This window comes from Pyricularia grisea (genome assembly GCF_004355905.1).
Source record: "Pyricularia grisea strain NI907 chromosome Unknown Pyricularia_grisea_NI907_Scaffold_1, whole genome shotgun sequence".
NCBI lineage: Eukaryota > Fungi > Ascomycota > Sordariomycetes > Magnaporthales > Pyriculariaceae > Pyricularia > Pyricularia grisea.
In genome coordinates, this window is record NW_022156716.1 from 2,804,637 (window position 1) to 2,829,161 (window position 24,525).

Genomic DNA, 24,525 nt, shown 5'->3' on the forward strand with positions numbered 1-24,525 from the left:
TTTGCGACTACGTAGCCAAAGCTTCTGACCTTGGACTTGCGAGAAAGTAAACCAACAACATCATCGGCCATTCTAGACAGGTACCAAAGAGAAACAAAACCGCATCGGCGGACGCAAAAGTACCGTGCCATCAACGGGTCAAAAAGAAACTCCTGAGCTGGAATAGTTCACAGCTGCCTGGAGCAGTGACCCACAATCGCTATCCGGATCAACAAACCCGGCCGCCATCCGTGGGCCGCCCCCGGAACGTCAACGTCGGCATTACCGGGGTAGCTTTGCGCAACAGCTACGCATCCGTCATCCATATAACATAACACCAACTGTCTAAAGGCCAATACACATCAGCAGTTGTACTTGACAGAATTGCGGAGCTCATCATGAGGTTAAGCTTCTTCACCGAGCTGCTTGCAGCAGGCTCGTTGTTGTTGTCATCTGTCAATGCCTTGGAAGCAAAATTAGTATGTTGACATCTCTTTTGGCATCTGCTCAGACATCAATTAACCTTATATGCGAATGATAGACTCAACAAGAGGAAAAACGGGAAAAATGCGTCGGTATGTCACAATCTCTCGAATGCTCTTAAATACATGTAGGCCTGGTGGCAGGGCTGGTGAAGGCTAACACTGCAAATTCTTTGTCAAAGGCATGTACAGTCGCAGCGCATGGGGAGGCGACATCGAACCCTTCATACTCGTGAGGTTCAACAAGGTTGATGAAGAGGGGGACCACAGGGCCAGTATGCTCATTTTTGAGTGGATGGACCAAGACCTGGTCCTGTTCCAATCAACCCCGGACACGCCCAAGGTATGTGAGCGTCCAAGTGTTGAAATGTTCAGGACTACTATAGAGGGCGCCTCATGTCTTGCATAAATGTCAACGACCCATGCTAACAGAATCATTCTACACAGAAACTCGCCATATGCAACCCCGAAAACGTCAGTGCTGGCTATTGCAACGAGACCCATGTGGGCGAATACATCGTTTCTCCCAACGTTACGACCCAGTCCCGCAACATGGTACACACACAAGTCGTGGATCTCAAGGACCCCAAGCCGATCAACTACCCTATCAAGAACACTGGATACTACTGTATCTTTACGGCTGAGTACACGCGGACCGACTATGAAGCCATTGTGGAGTTCCGCAATGCCTTTGGAGAACTGCCCGCCGCACAGATTCCAAAACTTCCTTTCTATGGCGGGATCACAATTCTGTACGCCTTGGTGGCAGTCTTCTGGGGCTTGCTCTACTATCGACATCGCTCCGACATCTTGCCAGTGCAGAACTACATCACAGCCATACTGATCTTCCTGGTCGTGGAGATGCTACTCACGTGGGCCTTTTATGATTATCTCAACCGTCACGGCTCCAACACGCTCTCGAAGTTCCTGCTCGTTCTGGTAGCTGTGCTCAACGCAATCAGGAACTCATTCTCATTCTTCTTGCTTTTGATCGTGTGTATGGGATATGGCGTTGTTAAACATACCCTTGGAAAGACCATGATATATGTTCGCTACCTGGCCATTGCACATTTTTTCTTTGGCCTCGTATATGCAGTTGCCAGTCTTGTCATTACGCCAGACAGCGCAGGTGAGTACTATGACCCTTATACCTCCTTGGGTGCTGCCTCTTATGTCCTGTCGAATTTCTGACTTTTCTTCTATTTTAGGTCCATTTGTGTTGTTAATTGTCCTCCCGTTGGCTGGAACACTCACTGCCTTCTACGTCTGGACACTCAACTCGCTCAACTTGACGCTCAAGGAGTTGAATGAGCGAAAGCAGCACGTCAAGGAGGGCATGTACAAGAAGTTGTGGTGGTGCATCCTTATCAGCATTATTGTCATTTTCGGCTTCTTCTTCTTCAGCAGCTTCTCCTTCACGTCGATGCGCGATCCCGACTACGTCCCATTCCACTGGAAGACCCGCTGGTTCATGTTGGACGGCTGGTTGAACTTGGTGTACTTTGCCGACGTCGCCTTTATTGCCTACGTTTGGCGGCCTACTGCCAACAACCGTCGCTTTGCCATGTCTGACGAGATCGCCCAGGAGGACGATGGCACGTTTGACATGACAAATATGGACATCGGCGCCCCCGATGACTCGGATGATGAGGAAGCCAATATTGGCACAAAACCAGCCACATCGACCCAGACTGCGACTCAGACGAACGGTGGAGCATCTTCTAATGCCAGGGGCGGCCCTACTACCACGACTCGGAATGCGGGGCCTGCTGCGAGAGACTCGTTGGATGGAGAGACCATATTCGCTGTTGGTGAAGACCTGGACAAGTTCTCTGACGATGAAGACTCGGAGGAAGAGAGAGGTCTTGTGAAGAAGAGCAACAAGTGAACAGCATCCAGTCGGACGCGCTTTGGGGAATGGGTAGAGAGGGTGTGTATTATTCTCGTGTTTGGAAAGAATAGAGACCTACTGCGAGGGATAGCAGATATTCCGTGTAGTATATTTCATGAAGCAAGATTTCTTTGCGGACCTACAAATACAAGTCATGTTTTTTTTTATCAATCATGTCAGGCGTCAACCGCTATGTTGCTTGTATCAAATTCCTGGGGCGGAGCGCAATGGTATTTCGGTTTACAACTATTCTATTCTAGTAATTAAGGTATCCAAGATACCTTGCCTACCTAGGTACATTACTATCCGCATCTGCCATAACGTCATTTACTTAACCTGACTGACAAACTGTCCTGATTGCCTAACCTGGTCCTGGTGTGTTTCCGGATTTGGTCGGTCAGTCAATCAATCACTTCTATTTCGTCTGTAACCGTAGGTCCCCCCCCCCCAGCCACCATCCATCAATCAATCCAGTCGGCGGTTCCGGGGCTGTGGGCTGCCTGTCAAGTGTATGATGGTCCTGATTTGGATGAGACGCGCTTAGCTGCACCTATAACCAAGGCTGGTTCATCATGCAGGGGCATGGTTCCGCGCGGCAAGCGGCTGCGACATGCTCCTGCATGCTGTACCATACATGTGTACAGTAGGTACACACATGGTAAGGAGTCATGGAGGCAATCAATCAACTATTATTACTCCAAAGGCATAGGCCGTACCGTACCACACAATAAATCACACCCATCAATCGACGTCCTGGTTGCCAGGCATGCCAGGGTGATGTGGTGTGTAGTAACGGGGTTTTAGCTACCTGGGTAATTTAGCCTCGGCCGTCTATCTGTCTACCAAACTTACCTTATTCACTGTACCTAATTATTTCCCCCCAGGGAAGCTTGGGAAGGTACAAACTTTAGCAAGCTTGGCGTTAGCAAGATCCCTACAGTAACTAGTTGATGCGCCTACTGTACAGGTTAAGTATGTTTTCGGCCCTTCCGCTTCAGGGCAGGGGCTCGGCAGGGCAGCCGAGCGGGCAGTCAAGGAGGGGGGAGGGAGGGGATGGCTGGATTTTGATCTGTCAAAGCGGTTGCATGTCCTCTTTTTCTCAATCCCATACCCACCCCTGAATCAGGCGGGGTGTAGCAGCTCCACCCCTTTAGTCCAATGTACGGATGCCCTGATTGGATGATCCCAAATATACTGGTTTCAGGTCGATCTCAGAACTGATCGCCCATTCGACTCACGGGTGCACCTTGGAAGGAAAAAGACTTTCCATGCACGCGCTCCTCCGCGAGCTAGTCTACTGGTAGCCTGTGTGCGACTTTTCTGTGCGTGTGCCACGTTACAGTTTGGGTTGAGAGGATATGCTAAGATATTATAGGTGTATATCAGGAGAATGAGAACAAATAATTAAAAACAAGAAAAAAGTGGGGGAAATGAAAAGAGGAGTGACTATCATATTCAGTTGTGGTCAAAAGTGTTGGGTGTGAGTGAGGCATATTTGGATATTTGTATAGAATAGGCTGACGGTTGGAATGGAGCGCGTGCATCAAAGTGATATTGGCTGTCCTCCATTTTTGTTTACCGCTCGGCGTTCCAGGGAACACAGCGTATAGGATACGAGCTTTTCTAGTCAAGCCAGAACTTTGGTTGGTGGAGAGTACTACCAAGGAACAATTTCTGTGCCCCAGACAAAGTTTAGTGGTTTATTTATTTATTTTAATTTTTTGTGTTGACCACAAAGTAGGAAAGGATTGGTGACACATAGGCGAGCTTCTTTTCTGGACCTGTTCTTTTCACATGGTTGCGACGTCTCACGTCGCACGCCCCCGTGGTATGATCAGGCTACACAACAGACACAAACACGAAGAAATTGATTTGAATTCGGAAGGAGAGGAATCGAGCGAGCCGGAGCCAGTCAGTGCTCCATGACGAACAAATTGATTGATTGGGACGATTGGGAATTTTTAGTTTTTGAGTCTTTTTTTGGGTAACTCGCAGTCAAAAGGTCAGGTGTTGGCGCGAGCGTTCGCTGTCCAATCGAAATGCGCGGGAGACCTACGACCTGTTTTAGGTAACTTCCTTAGCTGACTCTACGTGGTATTGAGAGACGAGAGGAAATCCCATCAAATCTTGTCAAATGAAGGTGTAAACAGCTGAAATGAGTACAATCATCGCGATAGGCCAGCATCAATCTAAAACATTCTGCGGGGCTCGCAAAAGCCCGCATATCCACCCCTATCCTACTCCACGTTACAGAGAGTACTAGAGTATACTACTTGGTTTGTGGCCTTCTGACACGTTACAGACCAGGTACCCCGTTTATCAAATTTTTTTCCCTTCCATCTTTTGCCTTGCCCTTTGTCGCGCGGAGGAAAAATCCTTGGGCTGGCTGGCCTGATGCCTGATGGGCACTATTCAACACCGACCCCTGTTACAAACCATTGCCCACCCGCCAGTGCGGGTGCAGTAGAGCGCACTGCATTCTTATTTTTAATTCTTTTTATTTGATTTTCTGCGGCAGGAACCAGATGATTTAGCAGGACGGCCCTGTTTCCTAGGGGCCCACTCGTGGCCTCAGAGCTGATTCTTTTTTTTTGCTGGTGCGGTGCTGCCGCTTTTTGCTGCTTGGTTTCTGCACGCACCGTGGCGGCAAACCGCCATCTGGAAACTGGAACGGCCCAAACCCCCCACCCCCTTTTCTTCCCCCATTACCCCTTCCCGCCGCGACATGTGTTTCGTCGGTTGCTTTTCTCGTCCACGCCGTCGACATTTCTTTCTTTTTCGGAGTCACCGCTTTCTCTTCTTATTCCATCTCTTCTACCTTCAACCATCGTCAATCGCTTGATGGTTTTGGTGCTGCGCGAACGTCACTAATTGTAGGATTTCGCTGCTTGCTCTCCCTCTTGACACTCCGGAGAAAAGGTGTCTTCTCCATTTTTTTTTTAACCAAGAAGGGACGCAATCCGTGCAATCCTCAAACCACGAAAGTTCGCGTCTGCCCGCCCCCCCAAATCTCAACCACCTAATCGACCTTCCCTCGACAAAACCCGTGTGGGACCAAAACCGAACCTCGAACAGTAGCCAAGAAAGAGGGAAAACATACAATAAAAACAAACCAAGAACCGAAGTTCGCCTCTCGGTTTCGCACACTTTTTGCTTGCTTTGCAACGCGAAATAAAAAATCTTACAGAGACGATTAAATATTAATTGGCAATTTGCCTCGGCACCTGTCAGCAGGAGAAGAAAGTTTGCATTCGCTTTTCCCACACCAAAGACTATTGAACAACAAGCGATTGTGAACGAGGATTTTTACCACCCAAAGTCGTCGCACGCCACTTTGTGTTTACATACAGATCAATCGCGAGCCGAGTCGACGACAGTATATCATTAAGAAAATTATAAAAACAAACCCTTTCGGCAGATCGTCACTATGAGTGCAGCCATCGCCATGGCTCCCTCCCCTGCCCCCCATGACAGGCCATCTTTCCCCTCGGACCTGTCATCGCCTTCCAACTCGCGTACCGCATCCGCGGCCTCACAAATGCCTCTTGCCGCCCCGAACAACGCGACGAGCACACAAAGGTCCGGAAGCGGAAGCCCTCGAGGCTCCAGGACGGCCAATGGTCCCAAATCATCACCTCCTAGCGCGTAAGTATTTTGCATATCAATCGAGTCGCACTTGTTTCTCTTTCGTTTCCATGCGTCGCCGAAGATAAGCCTGTTAACGATATATAACTTATCTGCGCAATAGGTCACGAAATGGTGTCACCCCCAAGATAGTGGTTAAGAAGGAACCCGGCTCGCCTGAGCACGCGCCTCGGAGGCGTCCTGGTAGATTGGATCTGTCCAAGGGCGGTTCCAACGCGGCTGGACCCAGCACCGCGCGCCCATTGACAGCCAGGGATGGGCTCGGAATTCAAGAGGTTGGGTTGGCCTGTCTCTCTCCTGGATTTGTCACGCAAGATCCCGTCATGAAGGAACAGCTTCAGCGCAGCATGAGCGTGCGAGAGCAGCAGCGACACATCATCGAGGCCCGTCTCCAGCAGCAATCGGCCAAGGGTGATGGGCCAGACCACAGCAAGGACAAAGATAGCGGTAACTTCGCGGCCAAAACTCCAGGCATCTCATCTCGAAGGAACAAGGCACCTCCGGGGCTCAGCATCGTTGCCCCGTCTCACGAACAATTTGCGCATGAGCGTGTCATCCAGTCTGCGCCGCTTGGCCAAACGTTTACAGGCATGCACAATTCGCAACCTCTAACCCGACACATCACGAACCAACCGTCCAAGCTGTCGAACACGTCACACATCCACCATGTCCCGGCCACTCAGACAAACAACCGCTTGCCACCCATATCTGATGTTTTCGGCCAAGGCTTATCTGGCCACCCCGAATCTGGCGGCCATGCTGTGTTTGCTCAACAGAGCGCCGCCCGTGCTCCCCCCGCGTCCCCAGGACATGCGCACATTCAGCAAATGCAACAAGCACAACACCAGCAGCCCCCGCACACGAGTAGGCCAAGAGAGTACAAGTCGGCCGAGGAGGCCCAGCAAGAGCTTGCTGGCGGCAGGCCTGAGCTTCTGCCCAAGATTGTCCATTATGGAGGCCACCAGCCGCCGACCCCTCCTTCGCCACAGCCTGGTCAACAGAGATCTTCGGCCGCGGATCCAAGCCGAAGTGCCAGCCGGAGACGCACGCGCGCCGAGTACGAGGATGGCGCCTCTCCGCCACTTGGTACCGGACGTGGACCACGCCGTATGCCGTTTGGAGAGGGTCGCGACAGCCCGGAGTCTCAACGTGCCAAGAGGGAAGAGTTCTTACGTCTTTGCGAACGGGCATGGGACCTGTTCCATTCTTGAGTCATATATGCGCACTATTTTTCAGTAAGCTGCTTAGCTTTCTGTGTATGGATATTTTGCCGGCGTTGTTGGCAGGTGAGGCTGCGCATGTGGGTTTGGAGTCGACTCTGCCCACATCTCACAACGAATAACTTCTTTCTACGTCTCCCGGATGGGGTCGAAATTTTTTTTCTTTGGATTTATACTATTCGTATCTCTCGTTGAGTCCATTATTACGTTGGACATACGCTATTGGGGGCTGGTCATCAGGGGAACGGTTTTGGACGGTAATGTCTTCTGTGTACACTTTTTCCCCAGTACCTCGGGAAGCCACACAAGACAGGTGTGGTCTCTTGAGGACAATTGGGGTTTATATTTGTTCCTTTTTTCGTTTTTTTTTTATTTGTTCTCTTTTTTTTTCGCTGGTTTTAAGGCGCGAGTGGGTTGGAACAGGGCTAGTATCGATGATAACCTTGCAATACAGGAGAGGCCTCCTCGTTTGCAATTTCCTTCTCTTTTTCCGATATCTATTACAATTTTATGTCTATTATATTGTCTTTACCTTGTTAGTTCTGATATCTCGTCGCTAGGACGGCTTAGCCACGAAAGGTTTATGGAAAATATAAGAGGAATTTTGGATTACAATATGCTGCTTTGGCAAAATCAGCTCAGTACTCGTAAACTTACAAGGTACACCTTGAGAAACAGTGTTCTCCCTTCGATTTTCATATTATTCCCGCAATCCAAGCAGTACATGTACATTGCGAGCATCAACAACCTAGTCTAGTCCTAAATAAGGTATGCTTGAACTTGATGTACCTGCCTAGTCTAGTAGGACTATACTAGATTATGCCAATCCAGACCACACAACAACAATAAAATATATGCAAGTGCTAAGCCCGCATTACCAACATGCCCATGTCCGGGCATTTGTTTTGCTTTTGCCGCACTTTCTTTCTTCTTCCTCTCAACTGGCCAGGGTCTACCGTCGTGACAGGCGGCGGGGTAGATTCATTTGCTCCTGAGCGCCTCAGTTCGGGGCTTCAAAATTTATTTATTTATTTATTTTGTTCATTTATATGAGGACCATTTCAAAGTGGTAGCTGAACGGGCCAAAAAAAGACAATAAAGAAAATAAGATTGCCTCCATTCCTCATGTATGTCAGTTTCACCACCCTTGCAAGACCGCTCGCCGCCGTTGGACGAACCGGCGCATGAGGTGACACCTAACCAAGTCTCGAATGACAGGGGGCGCAAATGCTTGATTGGTGAAGGTGAGGCTGAATGCTTTTCCTTTTTTTTTTCTCTCTCTCTCTCTCTCTCTCTCTCTCTCTCTCACTTAACCACGAGTTGGTTTTGGTTTGTCAGGCAAAAAAAAAAGGGGGGGAAGCATTTGCGCGACGCATATGCATGACATTGCATGGATGGGGACCGGACCGCCCGCATGTTGGATCTTGTTTGCGGGCTTCTAGATTAAATGGCTGCATCTGAAGCAAGTGGCGGAGTAACGAGTTGACACTTAACACTTGTGTAGCTCAAACAATGGGATTGATTAATGAACGCTTTGTTGCATTGATGAAGAAACACCAAAAATAAGAGGACTTCTAAGATGGAGGCTATTCTTGAAGATAAAAAAAAAAAGAGAAGAGCAGAAATAAAAATACGGAAGCTTAAAAGAAATAAAAAAGAGTATGAAGAAAAAAAAAGGAGAGAAAAAATACAAGACTCCCACAACGCCAGTGCTTTGATAATATTTGATGTGAAGAAATCAGTTGCTTGCCTCGCTGCCGTTTTCACATGACCCTTTGAAACAAAAAAAAAAGTCCCTTCAAACCCAAGGTTACCTCCATGTTTGGTAGATGTTTTCCATCGCAAAGAAGAAGCCTTGCACAATCCAGCCCAACTCTCCAGAGGTTGAATAGTGCTCCAGTGCTCTGCTCCAGTCCATTGTGAAGGCATCGGCACTCTGGAAGCATTCTACCCGCGACTGATAAGAGAGTTAAAAAAAAAAGCCTCAACAAGTCCCAACCCTGGAGTCCCCGGCACGCAAAGTCGGTGCGCGAGGCAAAATAAAAGAGTCAACCCGCTAGCACCAGTTTGTTTAGGGCTCCTCCCGTTTTGGAATTGCGGCTTTTTTCCCGACACACCACACGACATGTCTTTCGCAGAACTCTAGACTAACAGTACGATTAAGGGAGCAGTATACTATCAAATAGATTTTCGCGAAGGAAAAAAAAAAAGAAGTGTGATGTGTGCGTGGGCCTAGAACATGCGTAAAATATGATCGCTACAGGCCTTCCTCACCAGCTTTACACAGCTTGATCTCGCGGCCCCATTCCGATTTGAGGACCTGCGAGGCTGTGATGCGCCGTGACGGATTAGGATCTAATATGGAATATATAACGTTTCTGCAGCGAGCCTGTATTATTCATATCAAATTAGCTTCAACTCGGGCCACCGATGGTATCGTATCGCCAAGTCAGAATGAAGACTCACCCTGTGTAATGATTCTATCGGCCCATAGCCCTCCTCATCTCGACGTCCCTCGAGGTAACGGGCATAAAACTCATCCTCGTCCTTCTTGGCGATTCGCCAGAGGTGGCGGCCAGTTCTCATGGCCATATAGATGACACCACAGGCCCACACATCGACAGCCCTGGCGTCAAACTCCTTGCTGGTGTATTCTTCGGGAGCAATATAAGGCCCCGAGCCGCACAAACCCGAAACCATGTGCGCATCGTTCTCCCAGGCCATGCGGAAACATTCACCGTTGCCAAAATCCGTAATCTTGAGGGCACCGTGGGTCGTCAGGAGCAGATTCTCGGGCTTCAGGTCACGGTGCGCCACGCCCATCTCGTGCATGTACTCGACGCCACGCATCATCTGCTTGAAGAAACAGTCCGCCTCCTGCACCTCAAGCTTCCCGGCCGCAAGCACGAGCGTGTACAGATCGCCGCCAGGGCAAAACTCCATGACTTCGCAGTAGTCGCCTTTGGCGTCCTGCAGCAGGTCTAACGTGTGAATGACATTGGGGTGTCGCAGGCTGGACGAGATGCAAAACTCGGCCGTCAGTCGCTTGCTGTATTTCTTTTCGTTTTCCTCGGGCCGGCGGCGAAACTCCTTGACGGCGAATAACCTCTCACCGGCGCCGTTATCCATCTTCTTGTGCGATATCCTCACAATTCCGAACGCTCCGCGGCCCACCACCTCCTGACACTTGCCGTACTTCTCCACCAATGTCACAGATGCGTTGGGACCCCCGCGCTTCTCGCCAGCCTGGCCGCCGTCCTTGTCCTTGTCCTTCTCTTGCTTCAGGGTGTCGACCCATCCGGAAACGAGCGAGAGATCGTGGTCTTGCTGCTCGGCGCGCTTGCCACCGCCCAGCATGCTGCGGAACATGTCCGACAGCTTCTCCTGGCGCCGGCTGCTCTTGAGATGATGCTCATGGCCACCCTGTGCGTCGGGGTTGACGATAAAGCGCTGCTGCTGTTGTGCGTTGCCATTGCTCGACTTGGCGGCCCTTGCGGCGCTGGCGGCAGCCGTCTTTTCGGAGGCCTTGTCGGTGGTGGAACCCTTGCGACTTGGAGGTTGATTCCTTACAGGGGGAGCGATACCGGGGCTTACAGGGGCGGACCTATCGCCCGAGGGAGGAGCGAGATTCGACGATCGGTGCGTGTCCTTGGTCGAAAACATGCGAGTGAGGCGCTCCTTGACCGAAGTCTTCTCGACGGGCTTTAAAACCTGTTCGGCCGAAGACGGGACGCCGTTCTGTTGTCCATTTTGAGGCGCCAATGTTGGCGACGATTTTGCGGAGACGGATACGTCGACTGATCTTATGGACGAGGGTTGCGATGCGCCGGCGGAAGATGACGTCCTCGCTTCCGACGTGCTCCCCATGGCGGGCGAGCAGGGAATTGGTAGGGGTCTGACCAGAAGAAGAAATAATAGTAGCAAAGTTTGGATTGTAATGGTGAAAAAAAAGAAAAAGAAAAAGAAATAAAAAAAAGTAAAAGCCAAGGAAAAAAGGAGGAGAAAAAAATAAAAGGAACCAAGGGGGCAAATAAAAGAAAGAGGCCAAAAAAAAAAGGGACACAAGAGGAAACCCTGTTAGTAGGTTTCTTGTAATTATTAATAGGGCAGTTGCAATCTCAATAGCCAGGAAGTCGTCGAGTCGGGTTTTCGGTGGGAGTTTTTCAGGTAGTGGCGGCGGGGTGGGTGTGCGGTACAGTCGCAAACGTAGTGTGCAGTGCAACTGAGTAAAGTAAATTGACTGATGTGCGGTCTGGCCTAACCTTGGCTTGAGCGAATCGAGGGTGGCTGCAAAGACTCGCGCGACTCTTTGTGTGAACCGACGGGATGATGGAGAAACAGGGCAACAAAAAGCTCCGTCTTTGTTTATGTCTTCTTTTTCTAATTTTCTCTCTGATCTCTCTTTTCTCTTCTTCTTTTTTCTTCTTTCCTTTTCTTCTCTTTATGTTTTGTATCTCAAGCGCTGCAAAAGAACCTGTATTTGCAGGGTAAACAAGGAAATTGTTGAAAAAAAAAGACAATCTTTAACCGTTTGGTGCGACACAATATTAGCAGGTGCTGGTTCTGGGTTGAGACATCAAGACTCGGGCCACCTGCCGGACCGGAGAGGACAGGCGGGGAGCTCTTCTCTGGCTTGGTCCAGGTCTGTGTGCGAGTCGGTTTTTTTTTTTCTTCTTCTTTTTTTATGGTGCAGCGGAGATAAGTGCTAAATTCTTGCTGTGCTAATGGGAATTCCGACTTTTAAGGGTGGGAGGCTCCCTGGAGTCACCGCTGGCGTCACCGCAACAAGACCCCGTACCCCTCGATTGAATCCCGGCAGTGCATGGAACAGAGCCACCCTTTATTTGTTTTCTTTCTTTCCCTCTCTTTCCTTATTACTCTTTTCGCTTGTCACCCTTCGCTATAAATTCTCTCATGTACGTAGCGTGTTATGTAATAAACTTAGTCACGATTCCTACCGACTTTATGCCTATTCTGATACTTTAACACTACGATTGCGCGTCTCCCGGAATCTTCAGCCAATCGATGAGGTATACAAGTAAGTCAAATGAGGAAATGAGGCAAGAGGCGCATGAAGAGATAATTACTAAAGCAATGAGAAGAGAGAAAATTATACTGTAAAGACAGAAAGAAAACATCGGAACTCGCTGGCTGTTCCAATAACAATAAGCAGCTTGGCCTCGGCAGCGGCAAACGGGAGAGAGAGAGAAAGAAAAAAAAAAAAAGAGAAAAAAAAGAGAGGGAGACTTGCTAGGTAAGATCAAATACATCATTGTTGGGTGTAGTCGTAAATTACTAGGTACCTTTCTTAGGGGGCCCCAGATATCCTCACGTTCGCTTGTGTGCTCCACAAGGTACTAACACGGGATTCAACTGCGCATACGGTCCGTATCGTACCTAGTGACTTGTCTCAAAGAGAACTTGCATAGATGTGCGATCACATTTCCGTACTTTGCCATTAAAAAGAGAAGTGCGGGTGGACATGTGCTTGCCTGGCATGGTGGGCTGGGCCCATTACGCGTCAAGTTCCATAGGGCAGGCCATCTCAAAAGGAGCTGGCCTGGGCTGGCTGACAGGAGGGGGAAAGAAAGAAAGAAAGAAAGAAAAAAGCCGGCGGCGCTATTTACTGTACCTACCTCACCCTTGGAAGGTGTACCGACGGTTTGAAAATAGTACCCCAGGTAATACCGGTAAGATAGTCTCCATAATCAGTCTAACTACAGACTCCAATACATCTCTCGTTGTAGCTTAGCCTATTACCTAGTTCTGTACCTAGGTTGGCAAGTAAGTGGGGATGAGAACCCAAGGTAGGAGCCAGTAAATATGCGGTCAATGTTGAAGGGGGAAGGGTAGTACAGAGTACGAGTCGGTCGTTACTTCAAACAAACATGAACCCTCGCCAGCCTCAATCCATCCCCAGACCAAGAGTCTAATCTGGGTGTGTGCGAGACCCTCAACGTCATCAGGACTTGGAAGATTTGACTTAAAAGCACTGCATCTGCGACAAGAACCAAGATTGTGGCTTGCTGACTAAAATCCCTACCTTTGACCAACCAAGCTTACCACACTATCTAGCTTGCTAGGTAGGATTGGTAGGTAACTTACCTACCAGTACTTTAACTTACTCCATTCTTGGTCTCTGTGGAACAGGGATTGTTTGAGATGGACGAGGGCGGCAAGAATAAAAACGGACGAAAAAAAAAAAAAAAAAGGCCGGAGGCAGCCCATGTTCGTGGATTTGGAACGACTTTGAAAAATGGATCCCAATTCCACTCTTTCGGGCTCGAAATCTGCAACCAGACACGCTTCCCCGCCTTGTGGTAGCGCTTCTTGCTCTTGTAATATGAGGCATTTATTTTTTTGTACCACTTGTACAAAACTCTCAAAGTTGGTTGTGTAATCTGTAGGTAATGATCCGTAAATCCCGACTTTTGCTTGTTACCAAATTGCCCAGGCTTGCTCGGGTCTAGAAGGAGCCAATATTCTCTACACGTGCGCTTCTCGCACCCAACGGACGGTTCCAACAATGCTGGGATGAGATTAAATTTGGCCGGGTTAGACAAGTTACACAGCATGCTAAAATGTACTATAAATACATAGGTACCTAGGTAAGGTACTCATAAGTGCATTTTGTTGCTTTTACAATTGCAACGGAAGACCGCTCCCGGCGGCAAGCCAACATCAACGGGATGCAACAGCACTGTTGATCCTAATTCGTAGGTGGGTGATTTTGCCATGTGATGATGAAAACGTATTCATTCTTGTCACAAATAACAAACGTCATATCCCACAAACAAGCCTCTTGCCAAGCTCAAAGGCTACCACCTTTTTTATTTTTATTTTTATTTTATTATTATTTTTCGTAAACGCCTATATTTCTTAGTTTCATCGGAAAATGTCTTTGATATCCATGTCTTGCCCATGCACATTTCCCAAGCCCGCAATTGGATCGGAAAGATTATTGATCATGCAATCCACTGGGAACGCTGCACCAACCATAAGAGGGGCAATGCCGAGCTTGGCCGAGCCGACCTTTCAAAATGTTACGATTGATGCGGTGGCTGTTTTCTTATTATGATTTTTCTTGCCAATCTTGGCATGGATAAAAAAAAGTACGTTACTGTCGTTGCAACGGGAGAGGGGAGTACCTGTCTGATGCCTTGAAACTACGAGCCGTGTTGCGTTACTCCTCTCTGTCCGGTAACCTTAGAACCTGCTTAGCGTCCTCTATCGTCAGGTCTGATAACTTGCCCTCACTAGAACTGCCAAGATCACCGGAACCTTGGCCTTGAACGTTGCTGTCCAAGCTACTCTCGGCTGTGGAGACGATGTCGCTGTCGTTGCGAAATAACTCTCTTTTGTCAACGAGTTGGGTCAGAAACATCGTGGGCGGACGCTCACTGGTTTCCTCTTTGATGCGGTCGACTTCACTTTTATATGCACTGTCGTAAACGTTGAAGTCGACTGCGACAGGTGACTCCGATACTTCTTCGGCAGGTGGATCATTCCCGGCAAAGTCGTCGCGGCCACCGGTTCCGATCCCAAGGAATAGGGGTTCCACGTCAGTAGGATCATGAGCCTGTCCCTTGGACGTACCGGCCAGCGCTCGACCAGCGTCAAAAAATTTGTGGCGTTCTGCCACAAGAGCGGCAGCCTGTTCTAGGTTGGGCGAAGCTTCCGTTCTGCTAGACACATCGTTGACGCTAGGTAACAGCGACAGTTTCGGCTTCTCCTCAGCTGGATTTTCAGCTTCTTTGGCCCGAGTTTCCACTGGTCTCTGAGGAGTTCCCGGCATACTCCTAGAGTACAGCAGACTTTTGAACCTCGATATTGCTTTCATCTGGACGTTTGCGTGATTTGTCAGGGCTTTGCTGCACAGAAATCACTTAATTCGCTCATGTACTTACTACACAGAGCAGATGGCTCATTCTCCTCGTAAATGCGTGATTGACTTCAAGACCGTTTGGCGGCTCCAAAATCACGGAGCAGTTGTCCTCTTTGCTCAGGAGAAGATCTGTTCCCTTCTTGGTAACCCAGGGATGCTCCTATCGCGCCATACAGTCAGTTAGCCCCTTTATTTTCATCCATGTTTTCGTTCCCATCCCATATACGGGGCGCTAAACAACTTACCCTCAAGTCCTCCATTCTGATACGCTGGGCAGGGTCTTTTTGCATGATCCTGCTCAAAAGATCAACAAAATCGGGATTCTCGTCGGCTGGAAGTTTGAGTGGTTCCGTCTTGATCGCTTCGTAGATTTCCAGTGGGGTCGAGCGGTCGAATGGTATCCTGCCGTACCGCATACAGTACAAGGAGGCACCCATTGACCATATATCGGCCGCTGCACCAGACACATTCCCATGCCTGGCAACACAGAGTTCTGGTGGGAGAAAGGCCGGTGAGCCAGCTGATTTGGCTGTTTGCATCTCATTGGGCTTCTCAAACATCTCGGAAACGCCAAAGTCAACAACCTTCAGTATGTCATCCTCAGTGAGAAGCAAGTTGTCCGGCTTAATGTCTCGATGGACAATACCTTGCGCGTGCACTATTGAAAAAAAAAAATCTTAGCAACTGTGGAATGAGTGTCGCAAAGGATTGTGGTGATTTGCATCCAACTTACAGTACTCAATGCCCAATATCAGATCGCGAAACCAGTGTCTGCATTGTTCTTCGCTATACGGCTCTGCAGCCTGGTCGAGTCCCACCTTCATGATAACGCCCTTTTTGCACATCTCAAGCACCATCCAGAGTGAGTCTTCCTCTGGATCGTCGAGTACTTCAATCAACTGGACCAAGTTTGGATGGTTGAGCTTCTTCATGATTGCAATTTCTTCCCGGATCAAGTAAAGCGCATCCTTGGCTTCAGCAGTTCGGTGCTCGTTCAATCGTGAACCAATAGCGGATTGGAACATCCGAGGAAACTGTCCTGGCTCTCGCGGGCCTTTAAGAATGTTTGACTGAGCGCGTTTCCGCAACCGAGCTTTGGAGAACTCCTTTACGGCCTGTACATTGTAAAACAGAGGAAATCAGTTAGGCACCACATGACCCTCCAGAGATAGGGGTTGCCCCATCGGATCAAACTCTGACTGCCATACATATTCGTTGCCATACTGGTCGGTGGCCAGGTGGACGGCGCCGTAAGAGCCCCTTCCGATCTCCTCCTTGATTGTGTACTGGTTGACTGTCTGGTGTGATCGCCCATCCTCGTCGTCGTTGGTATACTCAGATCGCGCATTCAAAGTTTCCTATATGATGTGTTAAACAACATGACCACTATCAGAGGCACCAGTAGTCGATTCCTAGCCAGGACGGCGCTAACCTTGACTTCGCGATGCTGCGAAGGCGTTCTTCTGTGCTGTCGAATCGGACTTTGGTACGTTGTTGGTACGGCAGGAGCTGACCTAAATGAAAAAGACACCCAAAAATTTCGAGCGGACAGTTAGAATATCTGGACATTCGTCGGCTTTTGTTCAAGCTGCTAGATTTCCAAGCTATTGGGTGCTTAAATTTCCAAGCTATGCACAGAACGAGAACCCCTATGGAAACATACAAATTGGCAGGAAATGCCGGACGGGTGTCGCATGGTTCTTTGCGTGTTGCCTCGCCCGTAGCCAAATCGATATGAATGCCAGGCGAAGGCGGAGGGACCAGGGCAGGAGACGAACAGCTGCTCCTGTGTACTTTTGGTGGTGGCGTGAGAGGCGTTTCCATTTTGTCTCCAATATGTACTTAACCCCGCGAAGGGGTGACAGGGTACTTATGGTCGTCAGCAGGCGTGGGATTCCTTGGGCGCGTGCTGAAGACAGTGAAGAGAGGGGTTTCGTATGTTTGTTTGCAAACGCCAAATAAATCAAGACAACAAAAAGTTGGGAGCCAGAAGCAAAAATAAATCAAGTAATATATGACCGGTAAGACAACCGTTTTTTTGGTTTTGTTTTTTTTTGGTTATAGCACAGTTGTGAGGTAAAGTAGGTAGGTACCTACCTAGTCCAATTGGGCTGATACGACCAGCTTACAGTAGCCAGGCTGCAAAAAGCGCCTCTCCATGCCGGCGCACCAACGGAAAGCCGCGCCTGCGCTGAGGTGCTCACATCCCAGCAGTGTAGTACGTATGCCTGACCAACGGGCTCGCTGGTACGTTACTGGGACCCCACCTAACGATAGAAGACGCAGTCAGCTTTTGATTTTGATCATCGTTAATCCTGAATCAGTTCAACACAAGATAGAGAGCTTATAGTCTTCTTGAAGATACAAAGAAATAAGCCAGTAACATAGAAAAAGAAAAAAGGTTTTTGTTTTACGACGTACGAATCAATGGTCAAGCTGGAAGGTTACCTTGTGAATGCGCATGGTCTCGTTTTCGTCTCTCAATGCGCAACCAGGCTTAATTCGTCACATACAAGTTCTGATTACGTTGGTGTGGGTCAATTTGCCGAGGAAGGGCAGTGGATCCGAGCTTCGCCCTCCTCCCCATGCTGCTACAGAAACAGCAGCCAACTACCTACCTAATTATTACTCTGCCTTACGTACCAGAGATTGTAACACTGAGCTGTCATCATTTTGCAGCGAGTGAGCGAGCGAGAATTCTTGAATTCGCCGATCTCGCTTTTCTATCATTTCAACTGCATACGGTAGCCCTCATTTAATAATTCTTGAACAGAAGTTTTGATCCTCGCGAGGCTTTCCAACACCTCCAGCCAGCCTGGCCGGTGAAGCTACAGACAGACTCGCGAGGTATCTCCCGTCACTGTCCAACGACGACATCATGTACTCCAACTCCAACTCCTTTCTCGGAGGCGGCAATAGCATGCGCCCGGGTCCACAACAGTATGGAAGCTCTTTCAATGCTGGCCCGGGCCAGCAGCAGCAGCCTCAACAAAGCCCTTTCGCTTCTCAGCCAACCGGCTTCGCCCAAGCACCGCTCCAGCAGCAGTATACCGGATATCCAGCCATGCAGCAGCAGCCAATGCAAACGGGTCAGATACAGCCCCAGTACACTGGATTCCCTGGGCAGCAGCAGCAGGGGTTTCAAGGTAGCGCGCCTCCGATGCCAGCCATTCCACAACAGTTCCAGCAACAGTTCCAGCAGCAGCAGCAGCTTCCCCAGCCTCAACAATCGGCTTCATTCTTAAGCTCCCAATCGACAACTTCCTCGAGCTTGCAAGCGCCCTCAGCAACCGCAGCACCAGTGAAGCCTCAGCCTACCGGCTTCAGTCAAATGGCAGCCTCTTTCCAGACTGGCGGGCAGTCTGCCTCTAAGCCAGCACAAACCAGTAAGGGACCCAAGATTCCCAACATCAGATTATCCTTCATCACCGCCCAAGACCAGGCCAAGTTTGAGACTTTGTTCAAATCCGCGGTTGGTGATGGACAGTCAACCATGTCTGGTGAAAAGGCACGAGACATCTTGATGAGGTCTCGCCTTGATGGAGAATACTTATCCCAGATCTGGTGAGTGATACTTATCCATTTTTATTCTCCATCGGTGATTGATTGGTACAGAAGTGCGTGCAACTAACATGGCCAAACTGCCACCAACAGGACATTGGCAGATACAACGCGCTCGGGACAGCTTCACTTCCCCGAGTTCGCCCTGGCCATGTATCTTTGCAACCTGAAGATGAATGGCAAGTCCCTACCCTCTTCGCTCCCCGAGAATATAAAGAATGAGGTGTCCAGCATGGTGGATATCATCAACTTTAGCATTGCCGAAGAAAGCGCCAATGCCAGCTCGGCCACCAACGCCCCTGACTTTACCGTCCGACAAAACACGGCAACGCCCCCTACCATCCAGCACCCGCAGCCTCAGCCATCGAATTCCCAGTTGCTTCAGGCACAAATGACTGGATTCCCCGGAGCCCAACAAGGATTTATGGCACAGGCGAACGGAGGCTTGCTGCCGCAGCAAACAGGTTATCCTGGTATGCAAAACCCGCAACCAACTGGTTACACCGGACCCCGACCGCCTATTCCTCCAATGCCAACTGGGTTGGGACCCGGTGGGATGGGAGGTATGGCAGCGCCACTCAACGCACAACCAACCGGAAGACCCGGGCAATGGGGTCTGGTCAACACCCCTTCGACTGGTCTGCCCAATATCGACGCCCTACACGCTCGCATGATGCCCCAGCAGGGGCGGGAGCAAGGGAGCTTCACCACTGCTGGCCTCCAGGGTAACGCTGTCATCCCGTGGGCAATAACCAAAGATGAGAAGACCCGCTACGATGCGTTGTTCAAGGCTTGGGATGGCATGAACAAGGGCTACATTGCCGGCAGCCAGGCCATCGAGATATTTGGGCAGAGTGGACTCGAAAAACCCGATCTTGAACGCGTCTGGACTTTGGCAGACCACGGAAACAAAGGACGTCTTAATTTGGACGAGTTTGCAGTTGCAATGCATTTGATTTACCGAAAGCTGAACGGCTATCCTCTGCCTAACAGCTTGCCCCCGGAGCTTGTGCCGCCGTCCACACGCAACTTCAACGAGGCCATTGGGACTATGAAGAACATGCTAAATCAAGAGTCTGATTTCCGCAAGAACTCAGGAGCTGCACTCTTGCCCCAAAAGACAGGGGTCAGCTATCTAAAGACTCATTCGTTCCGGGGCCAAGGTGGTGTTCCAACTGGCTCGCGCAAAGATGCCACCGTTTTTAAGAATGACGATGATGCTGTTGGGTACAAGTCTAGCGCCCGTCGCAGGATCGGAAATGGATCCCCACGGCCAGACTCTCCTTCTTCGGTAGGCTCAAACGATGATATGAGCATTGAACAATTGAGGAAGAAGATCAAGGAAAAGCAGGTCCTACTTGACGCCATGGACTTCAAAGACGAGAAGTCACTTGAGGAGGATGATGTTCTTGATCGTAGAGACCGCAAGGAAGCTGAGGATCTTTACCGACGCATTAGAAGAATCCAGGAGGACATTGACTCACACCCTGACGCACCTCTCCCGAGCGGCGACTCTGACGCAGAGAGACGCGCTTTGAAGCGACAGCTGCAGAACTTGAAGGATTCGATTCCAGACCTTGCATCACAGGTGAGGAAGACCGAGAAGGCTATCTTTGAGGCCCGCCTAGAACTGTTCAGGCTCAAAGACGCCAAGGCCCATCCGTCTAGCGCACCGGCAATCGTTGGCACTGGTCCCGGAGGCGCTGTCACAGAGTCCGACAGGCTCAAGGCTAGAGCCAAGGCCATGATGCAGCAACGCACAGCAGCTTTGACTGGAAAGAAGATTGACGTAAGCAGTGAGGATACGGATGCTCCCAAGCGACTGGAAGAGGAGAGTATTCAGGCCAGGACCGAGAAGGAGAACAACGAGCGTATGGTCAGAGACGTGGAAGAGAGTGTTCAAGAGTTTGCCCGAAGCATTGAGGACAGCCTTCAAGCCGGTGGTCCAACCGCAGATAACGAGCACGAACGGCGTAGATGGGAGGATGCTCTCGGGGTTGAGGATGAGGTTCGCGACTTCATTTTCGATTTGCAGCGCTCTAGCCGATCGAAGCGAGTTAGAGCCCAGGATCGTCGTGCAGACCGTTCCGGAGCTCCCAGCGACCCCCCGCGTTCCGAGTCTGCTCCTAGACACGAAAGTCCATCTGCCCCGGCTGCTCGGACCGGCACTCCAACATCAGCTTCCTCCGCTGGAGGCTCGTATTCCTCTTACAAGACCCCAGAAGAAAGGGCAGCTTTTATCAAGCAGCAAGCCGAGCAGCGCATGGCAGAAAGGCTAGCAGCTCTTGGCATCAAGGCCCCTGTCAAGGGCGGGGAGACGCCAGCGCAACGTATGGAGCGCGAGCGAGCCGAGCGCGCTGCCAAACTTCGACAGGCCGAGGAAGAAGATGCTCGTCGCGAAGCAGAGAGACAAGCAAGGCTTGCGGAAGAGCAAGGGCCGCCCCAGCCGGCAGCGCCCGCGCCGAAGGCTGAGGCCAAACCGCCGCCACCTCCTCCAAGCCGTAAGGCAGCTGCTGACCGGGAAAACGCTGCTAAGAAGGCCGAGGAAGAAAGACTGGCACAAGAACAGGAAGAACAGCAACGTCAGATGCGTGAGATGGAGTAAGTATTATTGTACCTTGCCTCTAAATTTCTACTTGCGTACCTCACAATACTAACAACAACACAGAGCCAAGGCCAAGGCTGAGGAGGAAGAGTTGGCAAGGGAGAACAGCGCCGCCGAAGCGCGCCTCAAGGCACTCGAGGAACAGGTTCGCCAAGGCAAACTTAAAAAGGAGGAAGAAAAGCGCAAGAAGAAGGCAGCTCTTGCCGAAGCCAAAGAAAAGGAAGCCAAGTTGGCCGCACGGCGACAGGAAATCGAGGCCGCCAAGCGGCGGGAGGAAGAGCTCCAAAGACAACTGGAAGCGATGAATGAGGACTCATCTTCGGACGATGACGAGCCGGCACAAATCACCCCTCAAGCATCGACGCCAACCGTTGGAAGTCAGGAGCTCGAGCGAAAGCCGTCACCTCCTCCACAGGTAGCAGAACCCAAGACGGAAAGCCGCAACCCATACTTTAGGATGCTGTCACAGTCTTCCGAGGGAACCACGTCCGTGTCCCCGCAGACTGCAGCGCCTCCGGTGCCTCAGCAGGAAGCCCCGGCTCCTGCTCTAGCCCCGGCCCAGGCCGCGCCTGAGGCGTCAACCAACCCCTTCCACCGCATGACGGCGCCACAAGCGGCGGCCCCGGCGCCGATATCACGGAAGCGAGCTGACACGGACGATGGCTGGGGATCTGACAAGGACGATGATGAAGATGACTCGGACGATGACAGACCAGGTGGAACCAGCGCTGCGCAGCTTGCGTCCATCCTGTTTGGCACCATGGGCCCTCCTCGTCCACTATCCGCTGCAGATAACAAGTCAGTTTCTTCTCCGACTGCAGTAGCATCACCTCCAATGGTGGCATCTCCTCCGCCTCCACCGCCCGGGCCACCGCCGGTACCGGCTGCGGCGGCGCCCCCACTGCCTTCAACACCATCGCCGGCCCCTGAGATTACATCGGCACCTCCAGCACCGCCACCACCCCCTCCGCCGATGCCATCTATGGGAGCACCCGGCGCACCGCCACCTCCCCCACCAATGCCTCCCACAGGAGCACCCAGTGCCCCGCCACCACCGCCGCCTCCACCACCAGCTGCCGGCTCCTCAAGCGCACCTCCTTCAGCTCCCGCAGGAGGTAGGCCAGCAGGCTTCTTGGGTGAAATTCAGGCTGGAAGAGCGCTCAAGAAAACTACAACTAAGGACAAGAGTGGCGCCGCAGTTGCTGGCCGGGTTTTGGACTGAGCATGAGTCGGTTGTTGGCCTTTGAGAAAGGTGGTCCGACATAGCCGATAACCATGGTAATTTTTTATTAGCCGTACGTGTCAATAGCATCATGCGTTCACGTCGATATCTTAGTTACCAAATCACAGCGCTATACGGGTTTTGTGCGGCATTGGGCGTGAAAAGGATACATGCACGTTTATGCAGGGGCTCCAGGTTTGGGTCACTTAGTGGACCAGGACTATCCGGCTGTTTATATGTGCACAAGGATGCCAAGTGGGTACTTTTGGTCGTGTGAATGCTACGTCTATATCAGCGTTCATGCATCCGTCCAGCATGACCGATGCGAACTGGCGGGTACAATATAATGCCCCTGACGGGATGAGTCGAATTTTTTTTCACTTGATGGGTGGTCAGAGGCAGAGTCTGTTAAAATAATTTCCTTTATAAAAATAGCATACAAAAGCCATTACTTTTCACTACCTGGGGTTTTTTTTGTTCCTTCTTTTTCTTTTTCCTAAAAGGGCTTTTATTATGACTTTTTTTTCTGCGTTTTTAGTTCTCATGATTTGCAGATTTAATTTGTGCTTTCTTTTTTCAATCCAACCACATCTTTGGGACTGATATCTCATTCTTTACAGTACATTCGTTTATTTCCAGCCCCTGGAAACTTACACTAATTTTCAGCGTCATATTTTGAGAAAAAAAAAAAAAAAAAAAAAAAAAAAGCGCGGCTTAAACTTTGTTTTCGCTTTACTCTCTTCCATCTCTACCACAGCTGCCGTCCCAACTCTACTTTATTTTGCTACCACGCGCAATATCAATGAAGTTCAATTTAAAGAAGGCCTGCTGAGAGGCGATATACTGTCGTCCGATTTCACAGGCACTCAAACCACGACTCAACAAAAACAATCTGGTTGGATTTATTATGTCTACACTGGCGGGATCGAGAGCCAGTTTGTCCTCGAGAACGGCGCCAAAGAGCAATGGCGAGCGGCTGGCAAGATTCCATACGAGAGTATTATAGCATGGCAAATCCATTATGGACCCGGTAAATACTACAGCCAACTAAATGATAAGAGTATAGCTGCCAGAGAAAGGTTCAGGGCAATGTTTGTCGATTTTACTCGGTAGGTAGCCAATTAGGGCAGATAGTATATTAGGTTGAAATTACTGCAGGCTGCAGGGAGGTGAAGCAGGGAAGCGTGTCAGTGTGGAGCAATTACACCCAATTAGTATCCATATCACGGCTTGCCCGGTATAAGCGAAATAGTGGGGAGTGGAATGGATGCATGCCCTCGACTTTGTGAGTCGTGACGTCTTCCTCGCTCGGCACCTAGTCAGGACCATTCATTCATTCGTGCCCTCTGTCGTGTCTGACGCGCCTGGACGAGACGCGTCGGTCAAAAATCGATGCCTCAACACCAATCATTATGCTCCAAGCCTACGGCGGCCCAAACAAAGACCATCTGCCGCCACCTTTTCCTGGCTCGGCAGAACTACTGAATTTGAGAAATTGAACAACGCCTGATCCTCAGGCAATCCTGGCTTGCTTCTGTCCTCTCCCTTTTTTGCTTTTTATTTGCTCCGAGAATTCATTCTTGGTGCAAGCTCGAGTCGGGGAAACAAGCAAGTCCAGTCCAGTCCAGTCCAGTTGAAGCAGTCTAAAGGGGAGAGAGGTCTTACCACAAAAGAGGGCCCACCTAAGTCACTTCCGCACAGCCCCTCCCGTATGCGCCCGCGATATGGCTGGGCTTGGCCGACAGGTTTACAACCTGATGCCAGTTCCAGTCCCGACCTCGCTGGATTGGATGGATGGAGTTTCGCGACCCAACCTGCAGTGCCTAGTCTCGAGGGACTGGACTATAAGGCAAGGTAGCTAAGGTTATCAACCTTGCAGACCAACTTGCCCGGCCCACGAACAAGGAAGGTAACAAGGGATAGCAGGGGGTCCAGGCGGAGCACGGCCCCCGGGGCGGTTATGTGCTGGCAATCGCCAGGAAAGAATTGGCATGCGTGAAGAAAAAGCACGGAGTATGTACTGAAGGAGGCACTA

The 24,525-nt window shown here is 50.3% G+C and overlaps 6 protein-coding genes across 6 annotated transcripts; 4 read left to right on the top strand and 2 right to left on the bottom strand.

Annotated features, from left to right (window-relative positions):
- Window positions 1-29: 29 nt before the first annotated feature.
- Window positions 30-2,591, top strand: PgNI_00821 (uncharacterized protein). Its single transcript, XM_031120898.1, has 5 exons — window positions 30-458; window positions 521-554; window positions 644-804; window positions 909-1,590; window positions 1,670-2,591. The coding sequence occupies exons 1-5, from the start codon at window positions 378-380 to the stop codon at window positions 2,347-2,349; spliced, it is 1,638 nt and encodes a 545-aa protein (XP_030986694.1). The 5' UTR covers window positions 30-377; the 3' UTR covers window positions 2,350-2,591.
- Window positions 2,592-5,067: 2,476 nt separating this feature from the next.
- PgNI_00822 (uncharacterized protein) lies at window positions 5,068-7,824 on the top strand. Its single transcript, XM_031120899.1, has 2 exons — window positions 5,068-5,997; window positions 6,101-7,824. The coding sequence occupies exons 1-2, from the start codon at window positions 5,780-5,782 to the stop codon at window positions 7,206-7,208; spliced, it is 1,326 nt and encodes a 441-aa protein (XP_030985946.1). The 5' UTR covers window positions 5,068-5,779; the 3' UTR covers window positions 7,209-7,824.
- A 746-nt stretch (window positions 7,825-8,570) lies between these two features.
- Window positions 8,571-11,194, bottom strand: PgNI_00823 (uncharacterized protein). Its single transcript, XM_031120900.1, has 2 exons — window positions 9,684-11,194; window positions 8,571-9,606 (listed from the first exon to the last, which is right to left on the bottom strand). Exons 1-2 carry the CDS (start codon window positions 11,082-11,084, stop codon window positions 9,475-9,477), a joined length of 1,533 nt encoding a protein of 510 aa, XP_030985945.1. The 5' UTR covers window positions 11,085-11,194; the 3' UTR covers window positions 8,571-9,474.
- A 2,790-nt stretch (window positions 11,195-13,984) lies between these two features.
- On the bottom strand, window positions 13,985-17,123 carry PgNI_00824 (uncharacterized protein). Its single transcript, XM_031120901.1, has 7 exons — window positions 16,766-17,123; window positions 16,535-16,616; window positions 16,311-16,460; window positions 15,836-16,217; window positions 15,348-15,760; window positions 15,125-15,262; window positions 13,985-15,057 (listed from the first exon to the last, which is right to left on the bottom strand). The coding sequence occupies exons 1-7, from the start codon at window positions 16,924-16,926 to the stop codon at window positions 14,401-14,403; spliced, it is 1,983 nt and encodes a 660-aa protein (XP_030985940.1). The 5' UTR covers window positions 16,927-17,123; the 3' UTR covers window positions 13,985-14,400.
- Window positions 17,124-17,794: 671 nt separating this feature from the next.
- PgNI_00825 (uncharacterized protein) lies at window positions 17,795-23,198 on the top strand. The gene is made up of 3 exons (XM_031120902.1): window positions 17,795-18,666; window positions 18,757-21,264; window positions 21,332-23,198. The coding sequence occupies exons 1-3, from the start codon at window positions 17,981-17,983 to the stop codon at window positions 22,488-22,490; spliced, it is 4,353 nt and encodes a 1,450-aa protein (XP_030985939.1). The 5' UTR covers window positions 17,795-17,980; the 3' UTR covers window positions 22,491-23,198.
- On the top strand, window positions 23,199-23,603 carry PgNI_00826 (uncharacterized protein; the record flags this gene model as incomplete). Its single annotated transcript, XM_031120903.1, has 1 exon — window positions 23,199-23,603. A coding segment is annotated over one exon (405 nt), but the record flags the coding sequence as incomplete, so codon positions are not given.
- Between the last annotated feature and the right edge of the window lie 922 nt (window positions 23,604-24,525).